The sequence below is a fragment of the Canis aureus genome, chromosome 2 (assembly GCF_053574225.1).
Source record: "Canis aureus isolate CA01 chromosome 2, VMU_Caureus_v.1.0, whole genome shotgun sequence".
NCBI classification, from domain to species: domain Eukaryota; kingdom Metazoa; phylum Chordata; class Mammalia; order Carnivora; family Canidae; genus Canis; species Canis aureus.
In genome coordinates this window covers 27,861,310-27,884,044 of record NC_135612.1, presented here as the reverse complement: position 1 = coordinate 27,884,044, position 22,735 = coordinate 27,861,310, and the positions used below count along the sequence as shown (strand labels likewise).

At 36.9% G+C, this 22,735-nt stretch overlaps 1 protein-coding gene across 4 annotated transcripts in view; it reads right to left on the bottom strand.

Moving 5' to 3' along the window:
• Window positions 1-417: 417 nt before the first annotated feature.
• The window catches only part of HOMER1 (homer scaffold protein 1), a 135,798-nt gene continuing 113,480 nt past the window's right edge, over window positions 418-22,735 (bottom strand). For all 4 annotated transcript variants that reach the window (XM_077867005.1, XM_077866997.1, XM_077867008.1 and 1 more), the window contains exons 7-9: window positions 22,372-22,482; window positions 21,678-21,758; window positions 418-8,184 (exon numbers count right to left, since the gene is read on the bottom strand). In XM_077867005.1, the coding sequence (XP_077723131.1) occupies window positions 7,996-8,184; window positions 21,678-21,758; window positions 22,372-22,482 (381 nt within the window). In that variant the 3' untranslated portion in view covers window positions 418-7,995. The remainder of the gene's footprint in view (window positions 8,185-21,677; window positions 21,759-22,371; window positions 22,483-22,735) is intronic.

Below are 22,735 nucleotides of genomic sequence, written 5' to 3'. Positions count from 1 at the left end.
TATACCATTGTGAAATGGAAAACAATTTTCCTAGGTGATAGGCTGTTAAATATTGGGAACTGATAAATTTTTGTACCTGTCTTCTTAAAAAAAGTCTGCAGTTCACAGTTTAGGCAGGATGAAGTGGCCTGTGTTCTCCTCCTTGGCGGCCCTTGACTTGGCCAATCACTTAATCTTGCTCAATCTCAGGCTCTATAAAATCTACAACATGGGGATAACAGTAGCATTTAGGTCATGACACTGTTGTGAAAATTTGTTGTCAACTGTTGAGATGGCCATGAGCCACAGACCGTGAAGTTCTGTATTTTATATTTTTACATATAACACAGGATTTCAGTGCACAGAGTATACTCTAAAATAAAGGCTCTGCTAAAAGAGACCAGGATTAATCACTAAATAGAAAAATATAAACAAAAATGGTTTAAAAGGTAGAGTTTATTTGACAATTCACAAGTGATTTGCAAATTTTTATGGGTTATTTGGAGCCAAATTTGAAAACCAGTAGCTCCTCTTTTCTTCCTGGAATGTCTAACATGCTCTCATTTGTTGCCTAAGTAGTGCAAGCTTTGTCTACTCAAGGAATTCAAGCTAATTTTAACTTAAACGAGAAATAAAAATCAAATACCATACAGCAATCTAAAACCAAATACAAAGAGCATTTTTTCCTGTTGTTGTCATTAAGATCACTTCTACCAGAGATAATTTGTATACAATTATTTACGAATCAATATGAAAAAAAGAGTAAAGATCATTTAAGATCACATCAATGTTAACTCTCTAAACTTCCCACAGCAATGCAAACACAAAACCACCTGGTCCTAGTGGTGAGTTAAGTATCCGAAAAACACATTAAAAAAGATACAGGAAATACATGTAAGCCCCTACAACTTGACTTTGAGGAGAGAGAGGTGAGCCACAGAGAAATAAGCCAAGTTCTACGAGGTAAGTGTCAACCTCCTTTGATCTGTGGCCCTCTGCCCCTGCAACCTTTTAGGAATGACAGCTACATGGAAAACCAACACATCAACAGAAGGGATAGTGTAGGACACTTAATTTGACCAGTAAAGTAAGAAAAGTGAAGTTATTTTTAGAAAACAACAAACATTAGAGTCTGGGTTTATTTAAGAAGAAGTTAGGTTATGTACAAGACTTGATTTCTGTATTTTGTTTCAGCTGCAGAGTGTTGAGAAAGTCCTAATTCACACTAAGCAGTGAAATTCTTTAATAACTCACCTTGAAGTAGCAAGATGCTCTTCAATTTACCAGAGATGGCCTTGTTGTGGCATCTGTACAAAAACAGTTTACCTGGAACTCCTGTTAGTTGGGTTTCAATGTTTTAAAATGTTACAAGCAGCATATGTGAGTTTGTTGGTTATTTTTTTCAGTTAAGATAGATTTAAAAATTAAATATTAACAAAGCTTCTCAACACGGTTTGAGTATCAATGCCTTCAGACATGATTTATTGATTTATTTGTGTGAAATCTGGCTTTTTGAAACTCTACTCTAGGCCCCATGAGCCCGGCTCTTTGGCTATCCACTCCATCTTTTGGCCATTCCTTCTTCTCTGTTGCACCTGCCCCAAAAAGACATTTTCATCTTGTGTTTTCATTCTTATGCCCTCAATTACCATCACATATGCTGACAAGTCCCAAATATTGATCTCTGGCTCACATTTTTCTCCTAAGCTCCCTCCAGCTCACATCTCCATTTGGCTATTCCACAGGCATCTTAGGCTCAAAACAAAATTAACTCTTCATCTTGCTTTGCCTTGCCTCCTCACCTCCACCCAGACCAACTCCTCTTTCCTCTGGGCACCCTCATTCTAGTTGCTCTCTTATATGATGACAGTGCTTAGGTACTGTGATGAAACTCTCTGTATCCTACACTAGATTATAAGCTTCTTTCTCTGGTCTCTGTTCAAAAATGGGGTCTGGGACATAGCCTGTACTCAATAAATATTTTAGGTAAGAGAGTAAAAGGCCTAAGTTAGATGTCCTTGGATTGCTTACTGATCTATTAACAGACATTAGCCCCACAACTGGATTTCTAGTGAGATGGCATTCTGCTCTGTGAGTCTTTTAAATTAACCCAATTGAAACCCAATCCTTCCTCAAAAAGTTAAACATAAAATTACCGTGTGATCCAGCAATTTCACTCCTAAATATATACCTAAATAAATCAAAGCAGGGATCCATACAAATACCTTTACATGAAGGATCAATGAAGAATTATTCACAAGTGCCAAAAGGGAGAAATGACACAAGAGTCCATCAGCAGATGAACTGATGTGGTATATCCGCACAATGGAGTATCATTCAGCATTGAGAAGGAATGCAATTCTGACGCGTGCTGCGATATAGATACACGTTGAAAACTTTATGCTAAGTGAAATATGCCAGACACAACAAATACTGTATGATTCTATCTATATAAGGGCTATCGCCTATCTAAGGATCAGGCCATGAGATACTTCCACAGCTGATCTAATGACTTGATCAACATGGAGAGGCCTTAACTTCTGTGGAACCACAAAGTCACCCAACATGGACTGCAAAACCCACATCCTGCTGAACTACTGTTTAGTCTTGGGGGATGAGTTTTACAGGTTTACAGCTTATTTCACTAGGGAATTTAAGAGATGAATGGTGTTCCCAAGGCCTTTATAAATAGTTTCCTACTTTAATTTTACTGACTGGAATTCTGTTTAAGAAACACAGTGTCCATGGATTATATGAAGTTTGTAAATTAAAAAAAAAAAATCGGGCCTAAAACACATCGCATAGACATGACCTACAAACAAAGTGCCCTAACAGAGATATTCTAGAAGCAAGGCAGTTAAGCTAGAGGGAAAAACTGTACCAGACACATGAGCAAGATCTCCACCTTTTGACTGGTGTATTGGATGACCAGACTGATCACTGTGGCAACACAGCAGGTGCAATCACTTGAGCCTCTTCCCTTCCTTTCCCTCATCCCCCTTCCAAAGGAACACCCCTGCAAGGGCCCCTATATATGAAAATGAAATGTCAATTAGTACAGTGCCTGTCACATAGCACAGATTCAACAAACACTCCTTTCTGTTCCATTTCATACTGAAGTTGCTGAGAAAGCATTAACTCCAAGCACGTCTGCTTTCTGGCCACGTTTCATCAAACAGTCATTCCATTTAAGGTGTAACAATCAAGTAAGTCCTATCTATGAGTCACTGAGACATGACACTTCCTATATATGCATATATAGTAACATAGTTATAAAACACAGATAACAAGACAATCATTTATGTTGATAGAAAAAATATCCACAAAAGACATTTTCCTGTGGTACAGAAATGGGCTTAATTTTGCATTTATTAGGCACTCATTATCACCTTAATTTGGTGCTATTAGAAGAAAGCAGAGTAGTAATTCTACCCCTGGGTAGATTTGATGTGAAAGTAACTGGCAAAAGTAGGTCAGAATTCCACAGAATGGGGAGTTGTGAACGTCAGGTGTCTTATATTAGGTTATAAATCCTGACAAGACGAATGACAGGATCTCCCGAAAGCCTTTAAAATTCGCTAAGGCAATCCCAACTTGTTGAGTGAAAAGCAGCAGGTGTCTCTGGCTAGCCTGATGTGCTTTCTGTAAAGACTGAGGTGAGATGCTCCCACTTTTTGCTGGTCCTGCTTCCAAAAAAATATCCTCTGCTCCTCCAGAGTCACTCTTGCCACCACTAGAATGTGTCCTTTCATCCAAAGGACAGAGGGATCAGAATTGACTGGAAAGTACTACAAGCTTGTGGCCTGTTCCCTATTCTAGTCCAGATGCAACTTCTCTTCATGTTTTGGGTAAAAATAAAGTGTTTCTTTTCTCTCCAGTGTACTAAGCAGAAGTCACTAGGCAGGGATCCCTGGGTGGCTCAGCGGTTTAGTGCCTGCCTTCGGCCCAGGGCATGATCCTGGAGTCCTGGGATCGAGTCCCACGTCGGGCTCCCTGCAGGGAGCCTGCTTCTCCCTCTGCCTGTGTCTCTGCCTCTCTGTCTCTTATGAATAAATAAAATCTTAAAAAAAAAAAAAAGTCACCAGGCAGTGTAGTTTGAGTTTTTGAGTTTTTCTTGGATAAAATCGTTAGCTATTTTACTAGATAATATATAGAAAACAACAAAAAAACATTTCTTTAATTCAATAATGATGCTTATATTTCTGTGACATCTACATATCAGTTTCCCATAAAGAAAAACTGTCATCTAAATTTAAGGTCCAATTTTAAATCAGAAAAAATGCACTTTCACAATTTCAAGTAAGGTGAATGATTCATCTCTTTTCTTTCCAAAACGGTCGTTTTTCTAGTAATTCAAAAAATATTCTCTCACTTGGAAACGATCTTCCTAATAATCATTGCACAGTATCCTACCTGAGAAAATTTTTGGAAACATATCATTCTTAACTACTTCTTACCTGAAAGTTTTCTTAAGATTTTATGTAAATTAGTTTACCTCATGGATGATAAAGAAACAATGCTGAACATATAGAAGACAAACATTCAATGAAGACTATTTCATGACTTCAAGCACAGACCATCAGGAATGGTAAAATCATTTGATACCAAAGAAACAAAAGGATTTCTTAAAAAAAAAAAAAACAAAAACAAAACCAAACACTGCCACCAAACAAATTTTCCCCAGGGCCTGCCTCCGATTCCAGACTGGAGGGAAGATGAGGTCTGCAGGGAGAGAGCAGCTGAGCTGCACGCTCCACAGTGAAACAAAAACATGGCCTAGCACATGTGTGAAAGAATACATTTAATTTTAACCAGTGCAAAAAATGAGTTTTCAAAGGTGGTGGTTTAATTTTGAACGTCCCTTTGATTTCCACTTGAAAAAAACCTGCAAGCTTTTCCTCTCACTGCTTCCCAAAGTTCAGTGACAGCAAAACATTAAATCTATGGTGGTGCTGGAAGTTCTGCTAGAGGGACAAGGAGGGATGCAACCTCATGCACTTTTTTTAATCTGCTGAAAGAAAGAGAGAAAGAGAGAGAGAGAGAGAGAGGAGAGAGAAAGGCGGAGAGAAGGAGAGAGAAGAGAAACAAAAACTAATTTTCCAGGCAGGGAAATACTTATAAAACCTTTTATGTCAAAGTCAGGATTTCACAACATAACACACTAATGCGAAATCCAGTAGCACCTGTAAGAGTTAAGCAACTGCTGCCATCACTTAAATGCTTTTTAAAAAATATCTGTAAAAGACTGAAGGAAAAAAGGATAAAGTACATTCTCCAGAGAACAACAAATGTATTTCAAAATAAAAACTGTATTTTTGTTTTTCCTTTTTTCAGTTGTTTTTTGTACAAGAATTCATAATTATCATATAATAACTTATACACAATGGGATCGATCTCTGCTCTCCTTTCCTGTGTCACTTCAAGTCCACATGTTCAGGCTACAGTCCCCAGCATCATTTTTGGATAAATATATTACCACAGTTTGATCTAAATATAGATACATTATATAATACTTGTCTCTGGGAAAAATCAGATTTTAATATTCAAACTTTTATTTATATAATACAGAAATGGAGAAAACTACAAGAGACACACAACCTAATTATGATTTGTAGATGACGATTTCTAGATACTCTCCTACCATAAATGAATAAAATAGTCTTAAGATTTTATTTATATGTGCACTTGTGTCCACCTTATCCCATATACTGTACACGTCTAATGACAATCTGGGAATTTAAAGGTGCAGCCCTCAAATTGTTAAATCACTAAAAAAAGAAAAAAATTAGGCCCTATTGGACAAGGAAAAAACTCACAAAATTTCCAATTTTAAATTTATCAGTAGGAAAATATTAAAAATAATTTTCTGTATATACATATGGGTATATGTATATATTGTATATATTGAATTACACACATGTCTCACATATCAATACAATTCAAGTGGAGACATTTTGGTGAGTTATTTTCCCATTAAATGACAACTATGTCAAAATTTAAAAATATCTTATTACATCATTAAAATAATTCACTTACCATTTCAACAGCTTACACTGTTGTTGTTAATTTTTAACTCTTCGTAACTAAATTCCCTGATCCCTAGTGTTATATCCCCTATTTAAATTAAAATCTGGTGCTCTGTTACTCAGGAACTGATGGATAAAATCACATCTACTTCAAAATTCCATCAATCAAATAAATTTTATTACCTGATTTATCAGAGAAATATCTCAACTCTGAGCTTGTGTACCTAAATTACCCTCCCTATAATAAATAGGTGAGGAAATATCATAAAATAGATGGAGGTAACTTACATGATGTCATAGCACATATAATACACGATGATTAAGTGTCTGATATAAACCTTTCAGAGACACCTGAAAACTCACTTTAGAAACTAACTTTAGAAACAAACCATTTATTTTTCACTCTAATATAAATTAATATGTATGTACTTACATACATACACGTACATATATAAAACAAAATTGTCTAGTGTTGAGTTGCTGTTTGTGAGTGAAAAAATGGTTACAAATTGATTCATTAGCTTAATTTTGTACTTAACAATTCCATCATTTTGGGGTACAAAGTCAGTGCATTTGTAGACTCCATAGAGTCAGAGACTCAGGCATACACTTTAAAAAAGAACCCTCCTCAACATCACAGGCATTGTACAGCAAGAATATATGGACTCTGATGCAATCCCTAACTCCATAAGCAGGCTAGACAGCACTTGGCTTACTTTTAAAATAGCTTCTTAAAAGAAATCTATAAAGAAATGCATGTTTGCTAAAAGTCTTTTAAAATTACATCAAAACAACATTAAAACTTGTTCATTGAGAAGAGCCTATTGAATTGAATTCCTGTTTGAAATGCCTAGTTAACAGTTCAGAATATTGCCTTGTGAGGTTTGACTAGAGATGTGGTTGATGTGAAGACCCAGACAGAGTACACGGCTCCAATCCCCATAGTCCTCTGATCGGCTGTTTGATGGAAATGGATCCCCTTTAAAATTGCTATACACCTTAAAATGATCTGTAATAAACAGTTCCCCAATAACCATTATTAGTTGTAAATTGAAATGCATTGATCATTCAGAAAAGATTTCTTGCAAAATATATAAATAAATGTAACTGCATATTCTGTAAATATACTTAACATTGCTAGACCAGACCGTCAATGACGGGCTGCTGTATTTCAGTACTGTGTGTCAAATTTATTAGAAATTTAAAAAGAAAAATTTCCGAGGGACTCAGCTGCCTTCATTAGTTGGCTTTAAAATGTGTAATAAAATGGGAGACAATATCTTCTCGTAAATACATGGAATCAATATGGAAAAGTAAACTATACAGCAGACAAGATTAAAGAACACCAGAGTGTACCAGAGTGGTCACCGAGTGAAATATCTTCCAGTATAAAAAAAGGGAAGAACTCTATACACCCAGTTCTAGTAAGTATGTTTCAATTAAAGATGCAGCTCTCTCTCACTCCTGGCAAGAATTAATTGGTAATGGCACTGCTTCTCAGCAGTGCAAAAATATCCTGAGAAATTATTCAGATTACAACAGAAGACAGGGCTTTCATCACTAAGTTTTTGCACAAAACACAGCTTTAGATATCATAAATAAATAAATTTAAAAAGCAGATAACCTTCACTGTGTTGAACACAAAAAGGGGATGTGACCCAGACATTGTTAATTCTCCCATTAGCTAATATCAGGAAAAAAAAAAAAGATTGCATTAAGTGTCTATTTATAACTTTCTAGTTAACTATGGCCAATAATATACATGGAGGTAATTTGTAGTTCAAGTTTTTCATCTCTTTTTTCCCCAACTAGCTACAAGCTGAATTCTAAAATTTACACTGAAATATACAATTCCATTTTTCAAAAGATCATCCTCCTGGAGAAGGAGTGATATTCAAATTTTATGTGCGATCTTGATGCAGAGCCCAAACAGTCCTATGAAGAGAGACAGTATATTTTTTAATCAATTGGCACTGAAATTTAACTTTCCTTAGCTGCATTCTAGTAGCTTGGCCAAGTTATCTCGTAATTCTGTTAGTTCAAATATTTTTCCATCAAGAATTTCTAAGAGTGTCTTCAGGTTATTGCGAAAAGCTTCTTGTTCATTCTGACTTTTCTCCAGACGTTGCTCTAAGTCAGACAGTTGTCCCTCCAGGTCTTTGTTCCGAATCTCTACTTCCTTTAGAGACAAAAAGTGTGATATAGATACACAGGTCAGTTCACGACTCAGAAAACAATGTAACCTTTGTGATTACTCACATGGTGGTAGTTAATGCAGTGTGATGAGCAGGAGGATGAGCTTCTGAATCTCAAGCTAACACAATTTAAGGAGATTCTTAGAATTCTGTTGCCTGAGAAATCCATGGTTTACCCACAGGCTTGTTCATGAATCCATCTATCCACCCAAAAGAAACTTCCCGACTGCTTACTTTGTGCCAGGCAACACTCTGGACTCTTCGAATGCCGATGAGGATTAACAATCCATTCTGTGGATTAGCTACATCTCATTTCAGTTTCTGCCCACTGCTTTTTCCTAATGCACAACTGGTAGCCACCTCAGGTGAAAGCAGTCAAAGAAAAGAGAGTGTTTTTTTCTCCTTACTGGCAATTCTGGAGAAAGACCTGTGAGAAGACAACTACTCCATAACACAAGGCTTCGGGGTCCTCTGAATATGTTAATCTTCGTTTTGCCTCACTGTCAACGAGTGCATGCGAGTGCATGCGACTGCATGCGGCAGAGGGAATAGCTCGACTGCTAAAAGGGAGTCCGGATTTATGATAAGCATGTGTGTATATATAAGAGAATTGTAAAGCTGACAATTCGAGTGTACTGGAAATCGTGGAAAGAAAAGGAAAAAATGACAAAAGGGAAGTAATAGTTCATGACAAAAATATTAATTAAAAAAATAAAGTCTAGCATACTTAAACATTACAAGGTATTATTGCTCTAAAAATGTTTCTAAACATGACAAATATAATAAGTGATTCTAAAAAAAAATAAAATGATCTAATGACCTAGAGATTTAATTTTGGTTAAAAATGCAAATTGAGGGGTACCTGGGTGGCTCAGCCAGTTGGGCATCTCCTTCAGCTTAGGTCATGATCCCAGGGTCCTGGGATAGAGCCCCACATTCATTCAGCTCCCTGCTCCCCAGGGAGTCTGCTTTTCCCTCTCCTTCTGCCCCTCCCTACCACTGGTGCCCTCCTCCCCTCTCTCAAATAAATAAAATCCTAAAAAAATAAATATTCAAATTGAGAAAAAGAGCAGAAATCAACTATGACACTTTAAACAAGGTGTTCAGCTAAGCAATTAATTGAAAGTTAATTTCTCTCAGATGTAAAAGTGAGCTTTCCAGAAAGGATATTTAAGTGATTGACACCAATTACATTCATATATGTAAATTATATGGGACAATTAAAACATTTTGGTGTTAGTGGTACGTTATGAATCAGCCTCAGAAAATATTGTTTCAGAAAAATAAATTAAAGAATTAAAAAAAGAAAATATTATGTTTCATGGTTTAATAAATACATGGTTATTAATACATGGTTTAAATGTAAATCTCTTTAAAAATTCTATCAAGTCTAAATGGTGGTGGAACATATACTTTTTTAATTTTTGAAAGACAATCTGGTAAATGTTAAATAAAAAAAAATGAATATGAAGCAGCACAGTGCAAATGAGCAAACACTGGTGTGCATGAGGACAAACACTGGAAGTTCCTGTACAAATAGGAAAGAGTTGTTAGGATTATGGGCATGTTCTTCCAAAATTTACTTTTCTTACAATACTTGTAAATATTACACTTTTGAGAAAAATAATTAGGAAAGTGGCTTGAATACATAAAAGAAAGTAATCCTGATCTAGGATTCTGAACATAAAGAAATGTTCGCTTGCTTTGACAGAAATAACTCGACTGAGGCTTAAGCAAGAATGCCACAGAGGAGCCGCAAGTACCTGGGAAAATATAAGGAATACAGCAACTCTAATGAGTAATAAGTGAAGAATTTAAGAAATCCCAATCTAATATTAAAGCATTTATTGTTAAATGTTTCCCAGGTATGTTTCTAATCTCTCCCCTTTGAATAATCTACGAAGTGAAAATAAATAAACTGAGAGCAGGGTCTGAAACCAATAAAATACTTATAAATTCAGAAGCCACATTCATGGAGGCTCCAAACTAGGAGGCAAAAAACAGACCCTCGGATCAAATGTAAAAATTCCACTCATGATTGCACAGCATGCTCCCTGGCCTGCTTAAACAATAAGCTTAAGAGTAGAATGTTTCCAACTATAAAAATAGACCAAATGCCATTTACTAGAAAACACCCACTTCACCAGGCACCACCCAGTATGCCCTCTACAGCCTTCCTTGAAATGAAAGGCTTCGTTGTTCTCCTTGCCAATCAATGAAACATGCAAACATTTTCAATGGAAGCATGCAAAACACCAAATTTCCTCAGCTATTAAAATTGCATTGTTCTCTCTAGACAGAGTTCCATACTATCAGCCCTTTCTCTGATTGGAGGGATTTTAGTAGTCGGATAACAAAAGGGGTCTGATACAGTGCTGACAGTGCTGGTCTATTTTGAGGCAGAGAATATAATCCTAGAGCAAGAATGGCCACCACAAGGCCACCACGAGGCTCTGGCTGGTGGGAACCTGCACTGCATGTCAGTACACGTAAGCATGTGCCAGGGGTATCCACAGACCTAGTTCAGTCCTGATAAAAAAATGGAAGCCAGAAGCTAACTCTCTTTCGAGTGCTTTAAAGGGCAAAAATGGCAAGTATAAAATTTTAGTAGGTAGAAGGTCACGCTCTGTGTTTATTAGATATGGAACCTAAACACTAGAGTGATTTAAAAAATTTACACAATTATTACCATCATCAACGGGACCAGATCAGCCTCATTTTCTGTAAATTTAAAATCCTGCATTTTTAATCTAAATAAAGTTACAGAAAAAGTGTCTTTGGCATCGATTCACATCTTAAGCTGTTACAAGATACACTACCCTAATATATCAAGCTTCATATGTAACGTGACATATAAATCATCAAAATTAGAATTAGTTATTCAACAGAAAAATGGGCAGCAGACACACACAAATTTTTTAGAGACATTCAACAATTATTTACTAAGCATCTTCTATGTACTCGCAATAGAGATAGAACAGAAAATAAACAAAGATGGTTCCTGTTTTAATGCAGCATGCATTCTAGAATGAGGATGCTGGGAACAAAAAAGTAAACACCACTTCCGAGATGCTGCGGTAATGGTGACTATACGCGGAGATCTCCCAACCATCCTCCCAAACTATCTAAGTCAATAATAAGAGTAACGTCGCACACATTCCAGGACTTCAAAGTGACCAGCAGAAATAGAGCCATACAAACTCCAACCAATTTCCAGCAAAGACATTTCCCAAGCTTGCTCTCTAACCCTCTGCAGAGGGCAAGGCAGGGTCGTGGGGCAAGGAGAGCAGAGGGAAGAGGAAAACAAAAGGCTTAAGACTGAACTCTCATAACCCTAAGGAACATGGCTGGAAGTGCTGAAATACTGGAAAAATCATCAAATAAACAAACAAGGTCCTGGTGACCCAGAGCAGACAACAAGGAAGGGACTTATCCGTATACACGAGACCCAAGGCAATCCTGGAAAAGTGACACTTCTGAGGAGAAATGGGCAAAACGAAGAAAGAGAAAGGAATCTGCTAGAATCCTACCGCAAAGGGGCAGAAGCAACAAAGAGAAATTTAGAATCTTTTAAGACAAGAGACAATTAAAACACTGAAGGATGTGTACGCTCTCCCTATCTCCCAAAAAGAGGGTGCTCTCTCTCCAAAATAAATAAATCTTAAAAAAGGAAAAAAGCAACATTAAAACAAGGTAATAATGGAGTGGCATTTTCAAGAAACTCAAAGAAGGAAAATTACAAACCAGTAATTTTATATCTACCTGTCACTGAAGTACAAAGTCTTAAAAAACAACTTAAACCATGAGCTTTTCTGGAACCGTCTACTAAAGGATAAGCTTCATCCAACCAACAGATCATTGTGGAAACTTTAGAGAAAGGACTGATGGTGACCATGTACTATATGTAAGAAAAAAGACTAAAACAAAGGTGGATGATGGTTAAAAAATAATATAAAATGTTACTTTTTTTTTTTTTTAAAGACTGTATTTATTTATTTGACAGAGAGCAAGAGAAGATGGAGGAGCAGAGAAAGGAAGTCAAGCTGACTCAAGCCGACTCCAAGAGCTGAGTACAACAGAGCCCAGTGCGGAGCTGGATCCCACACATGACCTGAGTCAAAACCGAGCTGGACACTTAACCAACTGAGCCACCATGGAGCTCCCCCAGAATGTTACTTAGTCTGCCAAGGCAGAAATAATGCAACTAAAAAACAGGAGAAAAAAAAAAAGGAAGGAAAAGAGAAAAGCAGAATAAGCTTCTATTTATTGAGAATATAATAGTTCAAAGTCAATTATCATTAAAAACTACCAAACTAGGGGGCCTGGGTGGTGCAGTTAGTTAAGCATCTGACTGTTTTGGCTCAGGTTGTGATCTCAGGGTCGTGAGATCAAGTCCCATGTCAGACTCCAGGCTTAGTGTGGAATCTGCTTGGATTCTCCCTCCCTCTCCCTCCATCCCTCCCGCTCATGCTCTCTAAAGTAAATAAATATTAAATATAAATAAATAAAAACTAACAAACCAGACAGTGAAGTGTAAATATGAACTCAGGTGAATTGGAGTATTTTTAAAAGGTTTAAGTCTAAAGTTAACCACTACAGCAAAGTTAAGACCATCTCAAATATCAAAAGATATAAAAAAGGGCCAAGAACATATCATATAGAGAAAGAAAAAAAATCCAATTAACAAAATACACAGGGATTATAATGATAAACTGAATCAAAACATAATAATCATATTGATAAATATGAATAAGTTACCAAGTAAAAGGAAGAAAATTCAGTTGGGCTCACAAAACACTATGTGTAAACACTGAAGCAGTCACAAAAACTGGTTTTACATGAGGTCACAAAATAGCAGTATTAAGTTACATTGAATATAAATATTATAAAAAAATACTCTGATCACAATGCAGTAAGACTAGGAATTGAAAACAAAATCATGAAATAGAAAGGTCCTTCCAACGAGCAATTCATTTAGGAAGGCCAAAAATAACGGGATGGGTGCAAGATAATGAGGGATTGTGATACTGGTAGAAAGAGTAGCAAAGGATGGCATATTAATGTTAAAAGCCACAGCACACAATGGAGATATAACCATTATATTTAGGTACCAAGCATCTTTATAAAGCAGAAATTACAGGAGTTTTAAGGAGACACAGATAAAAACAGATAAATGAGAGACTTCACTATGTCAATACAGGACAGATCAAGGAGAACAAAGGAGAGGTAACAATATAGAAGACATAAATTACAAAGCCAACAAAGAATATTATAAAAGTTGACCATATATAAGATCACACAAAAAAAGCACAGTAAATTATGTAAAGCAGAAATTATATAAACCCTTGTGATTATAAGACTGTAAAACTAGAACTTAAGAACTAAATCCAAAAAATAAAAAGCTTATGCCACCAGGAAATTAAAGCACCTTCTGTTATTTTTTACTTCTTTAAGAAAGAGAGAGAATGAGCAGAAGAGAAGGGCAGAGGGAGAGGCAGAAGGAGTAGCTGGCTCCCCACTAAGCAGAGAAACCCAAGTGGGGCTTGATCCCAGGACTTTGGATCATGACCTGAGCTGAAGGCAGACGCTGAACCAACTGAGCCACCCAGCTGTCCCTAAAGTGCCTTCATTTAAACACTTCATCATGCAAGGAAAATAAGACCAAAAATACAGAATTTCACAAAATAAGGATAATGAACACACTAAATATCAGAATCTATTAAATACACCTAAAGCAATGATCAGAGGAGAATCTATAGCTTTAAACACTTATACATAAAAGTGAAAGAATGAAAATAAAGGAGTAGGGACACCTGAGTGGCTTAGCAGTTGAGCATCTGCCTTTGACTCGGGGCGTGATCCTGGAGTCCCGGGATCAAGTCCCACATCCGGCTCCCTGCGAGGAGCCTGCTTCTCCCTCTGCCTGTCTCTCTGCCTGTCTCTCTGTGTCTCTCATGAATAAATAACTAAAAAAATCTTTTAAAAAAAAATAAAAGAAAGGAGTAAAATTCTCTTACACTTGTAAGAGAAAGAATAAGAAGAAAAACCAAGACAAAGTACTAGGCAGGAATAATAAAGATAAAAAGAAATGCATAAGGTAGTGGATAGAAAAACAGTGGTAATGGTTAGATGTATCATTGCTTAACTTTACTTAATCAAGAAGAAAAGGACAATGGACAACCATATAAAATAAGAAATAAGGGATCCCTGGGTGGCGCAGCGGTTTGGCGCCTGCCTTTGGCCCAGGGCGCGATCCTGGAGACCCGGGATCGAATCCCACGTCGGGCTCCCGGTGCATGGAGCCTGCTTCTCCCTCTGCCTGTGTCTCTGCCTCTCTCTCTCTCTCTCTCTCTCTCTCTCTGTGACTATCATAAATAAATAAAAATTAAAAAAAAATTAAAAAAAAAAAAAGAAATAAGAGTTCTTGCTGACTATGTGAACCCTAGATGGAAGCTCATTGTCTGCAAAAGAAACCTGATGCTGTCAACACTCAAAGACTAGATAGTTTCAATATGCCAGCCATTATTCCGGAGCACAGAAAATGAATATAGTGTATGGGTTACAACTGAAGTATTACCTGTGTGCAAAATATAACCCTGATACCTAAATTTTATAAATACAGCTCCCCCCAAAAGAACAAAGTTATAGACCAATATCACAAATGAATATCATATAAAAATGATAAATAATAAAGAACAAAAATCTAACACCACATTAAGAAAATAAGATACCATAGCTAACTGGTATTTATTCCAGTCATACAAAGGCAGTTTGGTATTAGAAAATCCATTAATAAAATAAACCATATAAAATAGATCTAGGGAGGAAATTATGTTATCTCTATAAATACTAACCAAAAAAAAAAAAAAAAAAAAAAAAGCCATTAACAAAATTCAACACTCATTCCTGGTAAAAAACACTTTAAGAAAATAGGAATGAAGGACACACTGATAACGTGATAAAATGTACTTTAGGTTATAGCCAGCATTTTACTTAATGGAAAAATACTAGGGGCATTTTCACTAAAATGAGGGACAAGATAAGCCCGTCATCTCCACCACTGTTTAACATTGTACTGGTGTTTTTAACAGGTGTAGTTTGACAAAAAAAAAAAAAATCAACAGAAGCTTAAGAATTGGAGGAATAAGGGGCACCTGGGTGGCTCAGTGGTTAAATGTCTGCCTTTGGCTCTAGGATCGAATCCTGCATCAAGCTCCCTGAGGGAAGCCTGTTGCTCCCTCTGCCTGCGTCTCTGCCTCTCTTTCTGTGTCTCTCATGAATAAATAAATAAAATCTTTAAAAAAAAAAAAAAAAGAATTGGAGGAATACAAGTAAAATGATCTCTGTTTACAGATTATGCTACTATACCTAAAAATTCTTACAGAATCAATTGCAATAAGTGACAAAACTAGCTCAAATAATAAAACAATTTAGTTGTAGTAGGATATAAAAATAGCATACAGAATTCAACAGCTTTCAAATATACAAACAATTGATTAAAAGATATGATAGAGAAAAACCTATTTGAAATAGAAAAAAAGATAAAATATTTATATGCAAGAAATATGCAAAACGACATGATGAAACCTTACAACACTACTCCTGAAAACCACAAAAGTAGTTGTAAACAAATCGGAGGACATCCCTTATTCTTGGATAGGATGGAAAAACTTCAAAAAAATATTGCTTCTCCTGAAATCATATTATAAATTTTAAGCAGTCCCAGTAAAATTTTTTTATAGAGCTGTATTTTTAGTTGACACAAAAGATGGTATTGAATACTGAATTTCATATGATAAAATAACTATGTAAGAATATTGAGAAAAACAATGAAAAAGACACTCTGTGAGGAGTACCTGACCCTATCAGATATTAAAGCCTCCACCACTAATGCAATGTGGTACTGATGCATTAACAGAGTGACTAGTAGGCTGGAATAGGAAGTCCAGAATAGATCAAAATGCACAGAGAAATCAAGTATCTTCAATCTCAGGGGATCCCTGGGTGGTGCAGCAGTTTGGCGCCTGCCTTTGGCCCAGGGCGTGATCCTGGAGACCCGGGATCGAATCCCACATCAGGCTCCCGGTGCATGGAGCCTGCTTCTCCCTCTGCCTATGTCTCTGCCTCTCTCTCTCTCTCTCTCTCTGTGACTATCATAAATAAATAAATTTTTTAAAAAAAGTATCTTCAATCTCTAGAGAAAAGAATGAAGTTTTATTTTATTTTTTTAAAGATTTTATTTATTCATAGAGACACACACAGAGAGAGAGAAAGAGAGAGAGGCAGAGACACAGGCAGAGGGAGAAGCAGGCTCCATGCAGGGAGCCCGACGTGGGACTCAATCCAGGGTCTCCAGGATCACGCCCTGGGCTGCAGGCTGCGCTAAACCGCTGCGCCACCAGGGCTGCCCAAGAATGAAGTTTTAAATAAACGGTAATGAGATAGCTGGACAGCCACTTGGAAAGATACGACTGAATCCACATCTCATAGCACATACAAAGGAATTAACCCAAAATACTCAGAGAGCCACATGTAAAAAATGAAACCTTCTAAGTACTAGAGGGGATATACAGATGAGTCCCTATATCATCTGAGTTTGGAAAAGAGCTATCTAACTATATGATCCACAAGCCAGAACCAAAAAAGAAAAAAGTTAGGACTACTACATAAACCACCATCTTAGGCAAAGTCAAAAAACAACATACTGGGGATAAAATATTTTTAACATGTAATCAGATATATAAAGAACTTTTGAAAAAGGACCAAAAATCCTATAGGGAAAAGGCAAAAGGCATGAACACCCAATCCACACATGTACAAACAGATACTGAAATGACCTTTAAGCTTATGAAAGATGTTCATGTCCCTCATAATAATGAGATATGTAAATTAAAACCATCATTTCTCACCTATCACATAATTAAAAAGTATGACAACACATTTTGATGGTGAGGCTATGGAGAAAGAGGCACTCACGATAGTGGTATGAGTGGGCCCTGGCATTATGGAGGGGAATCTGACAATGTTTAACATAACTACATGTGTGTTTATCTTTTCACTTAGAAATCTTGCTTCTAAGAATCTATCTTGGGGGATGCCTGGCTAGCTCAGTCAGAATAATACGAGACTCTTCATCTTGGGGTAGTGAGTTCGAGTCTCACACTGGGTGCAGGGATTACTTAAAAAAAAAAAACTTAAAAAAATCTATCCTGAAGATACACCTCCATCATTAACAAAATACCTATGCACAATATTACTTATTGTAGTATTGTTGCAGAGCACTGGAAACAACCTAAATACCGACATAAAGGAGTGGCTGAATAAACTATCACGCACACAAATGAAGGACTTTTCAGCTATAAAAAGTATGAACAAGATCTCAATGAACTGACAGTGATTTCTGGAATATATTTTAGGTTAAAGAAGCAACATGCAGAAGAGTAATCTAGATCATGTTACCATTTTAAAAAGGGGAGGAGGTTTCGTATACTCAGTAAATGCATGCATATATAAAAGAATGGGAAAGAGAATATGAAAACAGAGTACAATAGGATACAAATAAACATAAGTATGTTTTAATGAATAACCTAACCAATTGCAAGGAGGGGAAGAACTAACTTGACAAACTTTTGAGCATAGGCTGAGGATGAAAGAATTATAGTGATCTCTAGCTGGTAAAGTTTTGTTTGCATTTTTTTGTGGTGGTATGAATTAGTAATTCAAAAGCCATTTTCTGCTAAGATTGAGAAATTAAGTAAACATACTATAGATAATAAGAATCAGGTATCTTGGTATTGGGTAAAGGAATTACAAATATGAATATGGAGGCGGCCAGAATAAACTCCATTGTATTACACTGTACTGGGAGGTATGAGTAAGAATTCATTTTTTTATATATGTATATAGCCATGTATATATGGAATTCCAACATCAAAATAATATATATGACAACTAAATGTGACACAGGATCCTGGAATAAATCAAATTTTAAACTTTGTTATAAAGGAGATTATTATATTATTAAGAGAATTATGGGAAATTGAATAAGGTCTGTAGATAGGTAACTTCTTGATTTTGATGATCACATAAAATAATGCCTTACTTTTCAAAAATACACACCAAAGTGTTTAGAGGTAAAGAGATACTGTAATCTGCAAGTTATTCTCAAAGATTTTACTGAAAAAATATATATTCAGAGGGAGAGAGGAGGAGAGAGAGAGAGAGAGAAAGTTCCAGAATAGTAAAACAAATATGGCAAAAAATAGTAACATTTGGGAAAGGTTAAAGGTATATAAAAAGCCTTTGTATTATTCTTGCAACTTTTTATTTTATTTTTAAAGATTTATTTATTTATTCATGATAGAGAGAGAAAGAGGGGCAGAGACACAGCTCCCGGCTCCATGCCGGGAGCCTGACGTGGGACTCGATCCCAAGACCCCAGGATTGCGCCCTGGGCCAAAGGCAGGCGCTAAACCTCTGAGCCACCTAGGGACCCCTTCTTGCAACTTTAAAAAAAAATTATTTATTTATTCATGAGAGACACACAGAGACAGGCAGAGACACAGGCAGAGGGAGAAGCAGGCTCCCTGTGTGAAGTGCAATGTGGGACCCGATCCCAGGGTCCTGGGATCACACCCTGAGCCAAAGGCAGGCACTCAACCACTGAGCCACCCAAGCGTCCCTATTCTTGCAACTTTTAAGTCTGAAATTATTTCAAAATAAAGTTTAAAAATGAAATAAACAGGACCACTTTGGACAGTGATAATTGCTATTAGGAAAATAAAACATGGTAATATTACAAAGAGTATTTGGGGTGGAGTGGGGGGGACCTTGCAGAGTAGTGCTTAAATTGAGAAGTTGGAGAAATTAACACATGAGCCTAGGCCTACATTACAAGCGGGAGCCCACCCACCTGAAGGTCTGAAAGCTTCCCTATCCTGTTCTGGGTAGGTTGTTTTCCTGTGTGTGTGTTTTAATTATTATTTATTTATTTGACAGAGAGAGAGAGAGAGAGAACACAAGCCAGAGGCAGAGGCAGAGGCAGAGGCAGAGGGAGAAGCAGAATCTCTGCTGAGCAGGGAACCGAACATGGGACTTGATCCCAGGACCCTGAGATCATGACCTGAGTGAGCCAAAGGCAGATGCTAAAGCATCTGACTGAGCCATCCAAGTGCCCCCCTTCATAGGTTGTTTTTGAAACAAGCATTTTCTTTTAAGATTTTATTTATTCATGAGAGGCACATAGAGAGAGGCAGAGACACAGGCAGAGGGAGCAGCAGGCTCCATGCAGGGAGCCCGACATGGGACTCAATCCCAGGACTACAGGATCACACCCTGAGACAAATATAGGCGCTTAACCGCTGAGCCACCCAGCCGTCCCCTGACGAGCATTTTTGATATTTGGTGAAAAAAAGAGGTAAGAATAGGAGCCAGCTTTAAAATTCAATTATCAATCAATTAATGATGAAATACATTTAGAAATTTAATTTAAAAAAATCACCCCTTGGTTTCTCAGGGACTATGGGTATCTAACTAGTAAAAAAGTTTTAAAGAACCATCAGGAATGTCTCGACAGCTTGGCCGCCTGAAGCAGTGTGATGGTAATACAGAAAGAATAGAAACTTTGGAATTAAAATAAATTTAGGCCTCACCACTTTCTAGATCAGTGCCTTGAAAACTTGTTAACACCTCTGAACCAACTGCCTTCTTTTTGAAAATGGGGATACCACCCCCGTTAGCGTGAGAATTTGAGCACAAGTATGCAAGTGCTTGGCAAATGCCTGAATCATAGCAAGGACTCAGGAAAGGGTAGTCTAACCTAAGGAATAAAAAACAAAGCTACATCAAATTTCCCCTACTTTTTCTAGCCCTGATTACATGCTTCATCCTTACTTCTACACCAAGCTTTGTCAATCTTGGCACCATTGACATTTTGGGCCAGATAACTGGAAGCTTAGCAGCATTCTTGACTTCAACCTACTAGATGTCAATAGTACTGCCTGAGTTGTGAAAATCAAAATTGTCTCAGCACGTTCCTAAAAGTCCCCTGTAGCACAAAACTCCTCCCCCTCAAGAACCACTAATTTACAGAGATCATTAAAATGTGGGAACAACATTTAATAGGGCTAACCAAAACAAACCACCTTATTTTTCCCAGTCTCCTGAAAGTCAGTGATAGGAGAGAGGGAAATGTTTCATGCCACATAAAGAACCTATTTCCTTTATGAAGGGTCTCTACTGTTGCAGAATTCTGACTATCTATATAAACGGAGACTGGATAAATAACATTTACAAGCTTCAGTTTCCTCAGATGACTATTACAAGAAGTAAATGCATAATATAAGTAAAGTACTGAGCACAGTGTCTGGCATACAGTAAGCACTCAATACAAGATATTCTCATTATAATTGAGGTACTCCTTCTATCTCTGAGCTTTCAGGTCCCACTTAAAATCTCTTTTCCAAAATTCCTCACTCTGTACATATATTTATTTCTACTACCAACTTTATTTTTTTAAAAGATTTTATTCATTTATTCATGAGAGACACACACACAGAGAGAGGCAGAGACACAGGCAGAGGGAGAAGCAGGTTCCATGCAGGGAGTGGGACCTGATCCCAGGACGCCAGGATCACGCCCTGAGCTGAAGGCAGACGCTCAACCACTGAGCCACCCAGGAGTCCCTACTCCCAACTTTAAAGTGGTCCTAACCTTTCTTTATAGAGAACTGGAGTGTAAGCAAGTGCCTAAAGCACCAAGAGACTTTGAAAATGAATTCTAAAAATCTTCCCTAACTGCTATTACAGGATATATGTATGCAAATTAGAGTCAGGAAACATATTATTTATGTAAAAAGTGAATAAAATTAATTAGCATAAAGGAAGAAAAATGGCACTAATTTAATTTCCAATAGGGCACAACTATTTCTGCAATTCATACTAATTAGTTCAGTGTAAAAAAAAATGAGAACTCTTCAATTGAATGAGATCCATTTGAGAAATTCTCTTTAAATTCAGGGTATTTTGGGAAGCCTGGGTGGCTCAGCAGTTGGGCGTCTTCCTTTGACTTGGGGTGTGATCCCGGGGTCCCGGGATCGAGTGTCACATCGGGCTTCCTGCAGGGAGCCTGCTTCTCTCTCTGCCTATGTCTCTGCCTCTCTCTCTGTGTCTCTCATGAATAAATAAATAAAATCTTAAAAAATAATTAAAAATAAATTCAGGGTATTTTTATGTTAAAGTGTAGACATTTCTAAAATAATTTACTAAAGACAATTTATAAACGACCATCTATGATGATCAAATGCTACCTAGATGAAGTTATCATAATTTTTGAAGAATCAAAGATTAAACATAAATCAGAACTCCTGGAAAAATGACTGAGAGTCTACAAAATGAAATTTCAGAAAGTCATTACTATGTGAAAGAATGATTGATGCCACTCTATGCAGAAATGAAATAAAAATGTTTTTATAACCCACCTGTAGTTTCTGAGTCAAAGAATCCCTCTGTTCTTGTAGTTCTCTGGCATTATCAATTTCTTGTTTTAATCTTTCTATTTCCTAGAAAAAGTAGAGCAATGTCTTTAGCAACAATATTTAAACTAAATCAAGGAAAGGTCTTACTTCTCCCTGAAATTACGGTCCAAGTTCTTAGAAAAAAATTTTTTTAAAAACATTCCTTTGAGAGGTGAATTTGTCTTTTTGGGAATGTTTTCTAGTACATGATCATCTTCAGCAATACGTCTACTTGGTGGCTGTGGTACAGCACTGCTTAGAAACCGTAATCACAACATTTTAAGGCTGCTTCAAGCTTTGTGGATATAATTCTTTCTTGGGATATTAAATCTTATGACTGGAAACCAGAGAAAGCAATAGTTTGGAAAATTCATTTAAACCTTTCACGGTTTTCTTTGGATTTTATGAATGTAACTTTCATACAGAAGGCAAGAAACCTTCAGGCTGACTGCCTCACCATAGTTCCTAACAGCAGAAACAAGGATGGAGAAGATATGGACACATATCAATCAAAAAAAATTTCATTCCCCCCACCCCCGCCACAACATCCCACAAGCTTATTTTATTCCATCAAGTACTTGTAAATCTGACAGAGACTCAAATATTTTGTACATATATGCTAGCCAGATTACACAGATGAGTGAAAAGTAGCAAATACCTCTTCCTTCACTTTCAGCGTCTCTTCCAGTTCTTGTATTGTTTGATTTAATTCTGTCTTGTGAGTATGCACTGCATTAGCTTGGCTACTAACACATTCAAGCTCAGTCACCTGAAATGAAATGTAAATACAAGTTAAATTATACGACTATGTCAAAAGATTTCTTGCCAAAAATATAATAAACCCCTGATAGGTAAATCATAAATTTGAAACAACACATGAAAATCAATTTTGAGGGGATCCCTGGGTGGCTCAGTGGTTTGACGCCTGCCTTTGGCCCAGGGTGCGATCCTGGAGTCCCGGGATCGAGTCCCGCGTCAGGCTCCTGGCATGGAGTCTGCTTCTCCCTCCTCCTGTGTCTCTG